The sequence below is a fragment of the Scophthalmus maximus genome, chromosome 21 (genome assembly GCF_022379125.1).
Source record: "Scophthalmus maximus strain ysfricsl-2021 chromosome 21, ASM2237912v1, whole genome shotgun sequence".
Lineage (NCBI taxonomy): Eukaryota > Metazoa > Chordata > Actinopteri > Pleuronectiformes > Scophthalmidae > Scophthalmus > Scophthalmus maximus.
This window is the reverse complement of record NC_061535.1, coordinates 15,345,001-15,355,000: the sequence shown is the minus strand read 5'-3', so window position 1 is coordinate 15,355,000 and position 10,000 is coordinate 15,345,001. Positions and strand designations below refer to the sequence as shown.

The 10,000-nt window shown below is 47.3% G+C and overlaps 1 protein-coding gene across 7 annotated transcripts in view; it reads left to right on the top strand.

The window, feature by feature from the left end:
- Positions 1-8,337, top strand: part of fars2 (phenylalanyl-tRNA synthetase 2, mitochondrial) — a 46,977-nt gene extending 38,640 nt beyond the window's left edge. For 6 of the 7 annotated variants that reach the window (XM_035619218.2, XM_035619217.2, XM_035619214.2 and 3 more), the window contains one exon: positions 7,459-8,337. In XM_035619218.2, the coding sequence (XP_035475111.1) occupies positions 7,459-7,597 (139 nt within the window). In that variant the 3' untranslated portion in view covers positions 7,598-8,337. Of the gene's footprint in view, positions 1-3,902; positions 4,025-7,458 lie in introns of all 7 variants that reach the window. The other variant, XM_035619221.2, reaches the window with a different exon arrangement.
- Positions 8,338-10,000: the final 1,663 nt, after the last annotated feature.

Genomic DNA, 10,000 nt, shown 5'->3' with positions numbered 1-10,000 from the left:
AGTTACAGTTACAGTTACAGATCGTGTTAAGTCACTTGATGTCGTATCAAACAGGATGTTAACGTTGAGTTGAATATGAAGTTTGTTGCCAGGCGACGCTCTGCGACAGTCCAGTCCGAGGTCGGTGACGAGGTCAATGTGTGATGAGTTCTACAGAGACTCTTCTGTTCTGACTTGTCTCAGCACTTTTCTCTCCATCTCGGTTTCTTTTTTTATTTTATACTCTCAGCGAGTCGCACGCACGCACACACGCACGCACACACACACACACACACGCGCACACACACACACACACAGTTCCTACTGTCGAACTCTGAGTGTCGATCATGTGGGTCAAAGGTCAAACATCCAGACAGCCAACAAGGAGAAGAAGGTCTGAAGACTTTGACCTTCAGTTTCTCACTGACACTCAAAGCTGCTGTTCGATATAATATCTTTGTGTTTGTTTGTTTTGATTATATTTACTCCTCTACAGGTTATACATATACTCTACATACAAGTACAAGCACAGGAAAATGATCAGATTATAAGAGTTCAGATAAAAGTATCATATAAATGTATTTAAGCGAACATTTTACTTCATACAAACTCGCCGGAAAAGCTTCTCGTCACATTTCCGTCAGCTTACGCTTTTGCCGAGCGACCGTCACCACGACGCAAACTGCGTTTTCACCACAAAGGATAGTTATATAGTTTTAAACAGCATCACACAGACACACACACACCCGCACACACACACACACACACACACACACACACACACACACACACACACACACACACACACACACACACTCTGTGACTGTTAGAGATTGTAAATAATGTTTTGGATGATTGACTCATACAACTAAAGTGTGTGTGTGTGTGTGTGTGTGTGTGTGTGTGTGTGTGTGTGTGTGTGTGTGTGTGTGTGTGTGTGTGTGTGTGTGTGTGTGTGTGTGTGTGTGTGTGTGTGTGTGTGTGTGTGTGTGTGTGTGTGTGTGTGTGTGTGTGTGTATGGTAATTGAAAAGCACTGAACCATCTCTCTGTTAATTGTTGTGGCGGCCTCGCCGGACAAGAAGTGCGACGGATATCCTGCACAAAGGAGACGGAATCATAAAGTCTGATTCCCTGTTCGATTCCCACTCGTGGTCCTCGGAGCGTCGAGCACGAGTGTGATGGAGAGAGACGACGTCTCTGTGGAGCGGAGCAGCAACTTCTTCTCATCTCATTAAGTAGCATAAACGTAATGTTTAGATTTTTTTAATAACACAGAACAACAACAACATCAACAGTCCTTGTGTTTTTCACGACGACGTCCTGCGTGACTCAGGTTGTGGCTGCTGATTGGAAATGGACAGATGTCGATCGGGCGGATCTGATTGGTCCTGGAGTCGTCGCGACTCGCTGGTGTTTCTGTCTTTTTAAATCTGCGCGGATGTTCGTCTGAATCTGAAGAGATTCATGTTCTGTTATTAAAACTCAGAGGAGACACAGCTCTCTCACACACACACACAGCTCGTGTTTCCTGAGCGATCATGTGACTGTGTGTTGTGAATGAATCACACATGTTCCCAGGCTTTAGTGGTTTTGGAAAGAGCACTCCGCCTCCATTTTCCAGATAATGATCCTCTCTTCCTGCTTCTGCCTCCATCTTAATGCAATTAATTGACACACACACTCACTCAAGTGTCTTCCTGTTTGACTTTCAACTGGTATCGACCCGCACACACACACACACACACACACACACACACACACACACACACACACGTCTACAGTAAGTGAAGTGGCTCCAGTGAAAGCGAGTGAAGAGGAGTTGCGTGCGTGCGTGCGTTAAATTTTCATTGCTGCCTGTGGACAAAATCCAAACTGCAGAAAGTTTTTAGGACAGATTCCGTTTGGTCTCTGAGCTTCACTTATTTCACATCAGTGTTTCAACGAGGAGAGGAAGTTAAAGTCAAAATCATTTCAGTCTCACACTTCCCCCCAGATTATCGTTTTCTGAACTATAACGTCCATGAAGCTGCTCACAGATCATAGAAGAAGAGATACTTGTCCCCTCCTCGACTTCACTGCAACCAGCAGCTGCTAAAAGTGAATTTGGTTTTCTTACTTTTGCAAAACTCAAAAGAAAACTGGACTCAAGTTGTTAACCAACACCTCAGCAACATGATGTAATGTTAATATAACGAAGAGAGTTCATATTAACAACATCTAGCTACACTGATATGAAGCTTAGGACCGACAGAAAAACTGTAAATCACTTTTTTTTAAAATAACAAATGGACATTAAACCCAGCGACAAAACTTGGGTTGAGTTGAAGACGAGGTCCTGGTCCATCGCCGTGCGTCCCGAGGGGAGGCGGAGTTCATCGGAGTGTAAGTGGTTAACGCAGCGACGGCGCGACTGAAAACACACTAAACAAACCTTTCCAAACTTCATCCTGCTGCCAAAGGTCAAGTGGAAACGCTTAGCGAGCAATTAGGGGAGAGGAAATGCCAGCGAGGCCGTCGGCTAAACAGCCGTCTGAATTATTCACTCCCATAACGGAGAGAAGCCCATACGCTCCTAGCAGCCAATCGCTCGTCGCTAATGTCAAGTGGATTTACATTAGCGAGGCCAAGGCATCATGGGTAATGAGACCGTCCCCGTGGCAACGTTTAACTCTGCCTTTCTTCTTCCCCGAGCTAAGTTGGACTGTTGCTGGTTTCTACAGGTTCGAAGTTCCTTTTGGTCCCAGTTTGACAGAAAGGTGTCGAGGAAGATCTGGATCAGAATCCTGAACCGCTGGAACTGAGTCGATGTGAAGGAACTCTCCTCTTCTACCCTCCTCCTCCTCCTCCTCCTCTCCTTCCTCCTCCTCCTCCTCCTCCTCTCCTTCCTCCTCCTCCTCCTCCTCCCTCCTCCTCTCCTTCCTCCTCTCCTCCTCTCCTCCCTCCTCCTCTCCTTCCTCCTCCTCTCCTTCCTCCTCCCTCCTCCTCTCCTCCTCTCCTTCCTCCTCCTCCTCTCCTCCCTCTTCCTCCTCCTCCCTCCTCCCTCCTCCTCCTCTCCTCCCTCCTCCTCATCCTCCTCCCTCCTCCTCTCCTCCCTCCTCCTCCTCTCCTCCCTCCTCCTCCTCTCCTCCCTCCTCCCTCCTCCTCTCCTCCTCCTCCTCTCCTTCCTCCTCCCTCCTCCTCTCCTCCTCTCCTGCCTCCTCCTCCTCTCCTCCCTCTTCCTCCTCCTCCCTCCTCCCTCCTCCTCATCCTCCTCCCTCCTCCTCTCCTCCCTCCTCCTCCTCTCCTCCCTCCTCCTCCTCTCCTCCCTCCTCCCTCCTCCTCTCCTCCTCCTCCTCTCCTCCCTCCTCCTCTCCTCCTCCTCCTCTCCTCCCTCCTCCTCTCCTCCTCCTCATCCTCCTCCCTCCTCCTCTCCTCCCTCCTCCTCCTCTCCTCCCTCCTCCTCCTCTCCTCCCTCCTCCCTCCTCCTCTCCTCCTCCTCCTCTCCTCCCTCCTCCTCTCCTCCTCCTCCTCTCCTCCCTCCTCCTCTCCTCCTCCTCCTCTCCTCCCTCCTCCTCTTCTACCCTCCTCCTCGTACGCCCGCTCATATTCGTGATCTTGTTTGTTGGGTTCGTACCCAGAGCTCAGCTATTTTTCTCCCTCTGACATTTAATCTGACGAGGCCTTCGTAGGACTACTGACGATTCATCTGTGAAAGTGTCTTAAATAAAGATGCTCTGAGAAATGACATGACTGCAGATTGACGAGCGAGTTCGACGACTCGTCTGAAGAAGCTTTGTCAAATGAGATGAGAAGAAACGGATCAGTCGATTGATGTGCGTGTGTGTGTGTGTGTGTGTGTGTGTGTGTGTGTGTGTGTGTGTGCGTGTGCGTGCGTGCGTGTGTGAGTCACAGTAAACACTCATGTGTCCTGTTGCTCCGACAGATGGACAGTAGGCGACGCTGATCAGTGTGATGACGACGTTTTCAGTTTGTCTGTGACCACGAGAGAGGAAAGGAACAAAGGAGAAGGAAGGAGGGAAGTGAAAGACCAGGAGGAGGGATAAGGTGAGGTAAAAAAGTGATTGACAAAGGAATGAAGGAAGGCTAAAAGAAAGATGGAAGGGGGCAGGTGGTGGGAAGAGGAGGTCAAAATAAGTGGAAGGAAAGGACGGAAGCAGTGGGAGAGGGAAATGTAGAAAGTGAGGAGATGGAGAAGGAGTAAAGAGAGGGAGGAAGAACAAAGACAGGAGGAAGGAAGAAGGGATGAAGGGAAGTGTAAAAGAAGGAGGAAAAGAGATGGGGGGAGAAACCATAAAGAAGGGAGCAGCCTGGAGTCGGACCCGACCTCTGACCCGGGCGGCGGCTTCTCTCCAGGTTGTGGACGAGGATCCTGGTGGATTCTCCGGAGCAGAGTCAGAGCTAACTGCTTCAGAGCGGATCTGAATAATTAATGCAGATGTATTAATAGATCGCAGGCGGCTCTCGCCTCAAACACACGACGAGCTTCAGTCACATCCGCCTCTCGGATCTGTGCGGGAAGACATCTTCAAATAGTGTTATCAACAATATTCACATCCATACTGAACAAACGAGGGCTCCCGTTGAAGTTCTGTCTCTCTTTGCTGCTCGAAGACGCCATGACGCCATGTCGGACGTCGCTCTGCAGCCGCTCAACAATAATCCATCCGTCCGTTATCTACACCGCTCGTCCTGGACAGTCGCCGGCGTGTCGCCGTGCTGACATCCACGCTCACAATCACTTAACCTGCGTTAACCTATAAGCTGCGAGTGTTTGGACCGTGGGAGGAGCCTGGGACTCAAACCCAGAACCTCTGTGCTGTGAGGCGACGGAGCTCACCGCTTTACCCCCACGCCACCCGCTCAACGATAATGCAGACTAACTAATAATAACAATAATAAAACAAAATAAAAATTCTAAGCTCGACCTGAATTCAAACAAGGAACCATGTATAACGAGCATGAGGATTTATGAAATATTTCCCATCATGAATCGTCACAGTGATCTAGTGATCTCTTTGTTTGTGGCCCATTCTCACGGTAACGTTTCCACTGGAGTAAAAGGAAACGTGTTTTATCTGTTGAGGCCTGATTTCAACTCCACTCTGATTTTTCCCATGAAGGAAAACTGGTAAAAGTTTCCCAGAATTCCTTCAGGACTTTATGTGAGAACAGCTGCAAAACAGATCCTGGTGGACGAACGTGGGAGGGGACAGATCATAACTTCATATTCCCATAACCTCATCTTTGATCCATAACAACGCACTCATTCTTCTTGTGAGCGAGACCACAAGGCCTTCTGGGAAATGTGGGGAGTCGACAATCTTTGGCTGGAAGTCGATGAGATAAGTTTATGATCTGGTAAATGTTGTGTGTTGGTGTTCAAAGCTCCTCTTCACTTCCTCCACCTGACGGTCCGGCCAATCAGGACCGATCTGAGTGGTGAGGTTAACACACACACACACACACACAGATACTAGAATATGAATTGATTTCAGGAGGATGTGATGGAGGAGTTCTGAAGGAGGAATCAGGCTCCAGTATCGAGACGGGAGAATTAATATGGCCTTTAATAAGGGGGCGTGGTTAACGAGAATCTTAAACTCGTGTCGACTTACTCGTGATTTAAAGCTTTTGACTGCAGATGGTCTTCATTGTTCATCAACATCACACACACACACACACACACACACACACACAGACGTTTAAAGCTCAGGTGGTTTGTTTCCTCGCATCCAGAACAAGAAACAAAAAGTGTCAATGGTGAAAATCAGAACGAGGGATGAGGAACAGAGGGAGAGAGAGGGGGGGGGCTTCCTTTCTTCCTTTCTTCCTCCCTTCTCTCTCTCCTTGTTTCCTCTCCTCAGGGGTTTTACTGTATCACTTCTCCTGGTTTTTCCCTCTTCATGTGAAGGCAGCACGATGCTTTCAAGGGCGTTGGCAGCTGCTGGAGTTTCCTCTCATCTTCACCTCCCTCTCTCTCTTCTTCATCTCTCTCTCTCACCCACACACACACACACACACACACACACACACACACACACACACACACACTTTCTTTCTGTCTGAATGAAACCCAACACTCTCTCTCTCTCCTCAGTCACTCTGGCTGTCTCTTGCCCATCTCCCTCTGAACAGTCCTGGGTGAAGCTGAACCTTCATCCCTTCATCTCTCTCTCTTTTCTTTTTCATCCCACCATCTGCTGAAGTCTGACATCAAATCAGACTGAGGATGTGATGCCGTCGGCCATGTTCTCGTCCTCTTTTGACCTCTGACCTCTTCCTGTTCCTGGTCTTTCTTCTTCTCGTCACTGTCGTCGGACAAAGTTCCCGATGATGAATGACAGGAGCAGAACGTCGTGTTCTGTCGGAGCGTCGTCTTTTCAACGATTCCTCTCGTTCCAGGTCAAACCGGGCAGAATCCAGGAAGTTAATCCAGGCTCATGCCCCAAAGCACACTGGGAACTGTAGTCCCAAAGAAAACTAAGGCCGAGTCCGTCTAGACGACTCAGCGTCGTGGGATCGTTGGGCAGTTCACAATGTGACTTCCTGTCTTGTGAACGTACATTGAGTTCAGACTTCAGACGCCGTAGTCCTGCGCTCTGATTGGCTGAAGTTCTCTGTGCTGCAGTTGAACGGACAAAGAGATACGACCCACGCACCGCGAACGACGGCTGCAGATTTATTTTACTGCTGCTGCTGATTCACTTCTTGTTTCCTCTTCCATCTCTGACCTGCACACACACACACACACATCTCTCATCTGCTTGTACATATTCCATTCCTCTGTGTGTGTGTGTGTGTGTGTGTGTGTGTGTGTGTGTGTGTGTGTGTGTGTGTGTGTGTGTTCATGTACAGAACTAGACGCTTATTTTTCATGCATAATGTAACATGTGCATATTTATCGTCTGTTTTTCCTGTTTACTTTGCAATGACTGTGTGTGTGTGTGTGTGTGTGTGTGTGTGTGTGTGTGTGTGTGTGTGTGTGTGTGTGTGTGTGTGTGTGTGTGTGTGTGTGTTACAGGTGTCACTGTATCGACTCCCCCCACTATGTGGGCTGGATAATGGAGACATCAATTATTCAGGAACAACAAGTCTATCACATGAAATACCATTTACTCTGTGTGTGTGTGTGTGTGTGTGTGTGTGTGTGTGTGTGTGTGTCTGTGTGTGTGTGTGTGTGTGTCTGTCAGTATTCTCTCTCTACATCAATCATCTTGTCTGTTTTCATCAAAACTATTTATCAGTGAATACACGAGTATTAATACCCAGACGCTTGGTGCTGGTTGGCGTGATCGTTGTCATGACACACAATCACTTACAACATGGCCGACATGGCTCCGCCCTCTCCGACTCATCAGGAAACAGATCGGATCTAACGTTGTCGGTGATATCACACGTCAGCGGCTGCAGCGTCCAATCACTGAAGAAGAGGCGTGTCATCCACAGAGACTAACAGCTTCTCTCTCTCTGTCTCTCAGGTCCGGGAGGCGGAGTCAGTGTTACAACATCATCTACCGCCACATGGAGCGAACTCTGACCCAGCAGGAGGTTCGACTCGTCCACGAGCAGATCGAACGGGCAGCCGAGGCCGAGCTCGGCGTGCAGGGCAGATACTGACACACACACACACACACACACACACACACACACACACACACTCGCTCCCTCATGTAACGCAGCCTCATCACGTCGCCGTGATATTTTGCCGCAGGGGGAAACGTGTTGACTTTAATACAAACGTCCCTATTGGTTTTGATGCTGCTGCCAGCGACACACACACACACACACACACACACACACCAGCTCGTCACGTTCTCTCCTCTTCAGACTAAAACGTCCAAACTTGACGTGCGTCGTCTTTAATTTCCTGAAACGTCCTCCGGGCGTCAGACGAACGTCACGTTCGGTCGCTGATCTCAGACCAGACACACGATCACAGCAACGTCATCGACTCCGTTTCATCAGATGAGTCGGCCCCTGGTCACACGTTGTCACGACAACAAACACTGACAGACGTATCGCAGCCTTGAAAGTCAACCGATATGATTTATGTTTCACTCGACACGTAGACAACGTGATATGAGGAAACAGAACTATAATGTTTTAAATTTGAAATTCAGAACTAATAAAACAAATTCAGTTTGTTGAGATCACATTCGGTTCATCGCCGTCTGTTTTCAGCCTGAAGCTCCGAGGAGAAGAATCACTCACACCTCATATTTTTACAGAAACACAAATAATCATGAACTATTTTCTTACGACAAACTTTTAGTTTCTCTTCATTATTTGTGAAAAGTCTGTGACTCGAAAGTTTGTATCTTCAGTTAAAAACATTAAACCTGTTTGGTCACATGGTTCCTCTGTGTTCTTATGATTATTATTATTATTATTATTGATGATGGACAACTTCATTTATAACAGAATATAAGTACACTCGCTCCTGTCAGTCAGACGGATGCACCTTCATCTTCACCTCCACCTGCACCTGCATTTTCATCTTCACCTTCACCTTCATCATTACCTTCACCTTCATCTTCATCTTCACCTGTATCTTCATCTTCATCTTCACCTGTATCTTCATCTTTACCTTCACCTTCATCTTCACCTTCACCTTCATCTTCACCTTCAACTTCATCTTCACCTTCATCTTCACCTTCACCTGCACCTTCATCTTCATCTTCACCTTCACCTTCATCTTCACCTTCAACTTCATCTGCACCTTCATCTTCACCTCCACCTGCACCTTCATCTTCATCTTCACCTTCACCTTCATCATTACCTTCACCTTCATCTTCATCTTCACCTGTATCTTCATCTTCATCTTCACCTGTATCTTCATCTTTACCTTCACCTTCATCTTCACCTGTATCTTCACCTTCATCTTCACCTTCAACTTCATCTTCACCTTCAACTTCATCTTCACCTTCACCTTCATCTTCACCTTCACCTGTATCTTCATCTTCACCTTCACCTTCATCTTCATCTTCACCTTCACCTGTATCTTCATCTTCACCTTCATCTTCATCTTCACCTTCACCTATATATTCATCTTCACCTTCACCTTCATCATTGCCTTCACCTGTATCTTCACCTTCACCTTCATCTTCATCTTCACCTTCACCTGTATCTTCATCTTCACCTTCATCTTCATCTTCACCTTCACCTATATATTCATCTTCACCTTCACCTTCATCATTGCCTTCACCTGTATCTTCACCTTCATCTTCACCTTCACCTTCATCATTACCTTCACCTTCATCTTCATCTTCACCTGTATCTTCATCTTCATCTTCACCTGTATCTTCATCTTTACCTTCACCTTCATCTTCACCTTCACCTTCATCTTCACCTTCAACTTCATCTTCACCTTCAACTTCATCTTCACCTTCATCTTCATCTTCACCTTCACCTGTATCTTCATCTTCACCTTCACCTTCATCTTCATCTTCACCTTCACCTGTATCTTCATCTTCACCTTCATCTTCATCTTCACCTTCACCTATATATTCATCTTCACCTTCACCTTCATCATTACCTTCACCTGTATCTTCACCTTCATCTTCATCTTCACCTTCACCTGTATCTTCATCTTCACCTTCATCTTCATCTTCATCTTCACCTTCACCTGTATCTTCATCTTCACCTTCATCTTCACCTTCATCTTCATCTTCACCTTCACCTATATATTCATCTTCACCTTCACCTTCATCTTCACCTTCACCTGTATCTTCACCTTCATCTTCACCTTCATCTTCACCTTCATCTTCACCTTCACCTTCATCTTCACCTTCACCTGGAGTCTGGTGGTTTGAACGCTCCGATGTCCGAGCGTCTGGAACGAGTCTCGTCACACGTTCACTCGTCAGAACGTGCGACGAGACTCTGAGCGAGCGTGAGGTCGGAGGTCACAGCAGGTCGCAGATGTCCGACGTTTTAATTCTACACTGAGATCCGATCGATGGACACGTATTTTCCCCTCTCACTCACACACTCACACACACACACACTGTCAGTTACTGT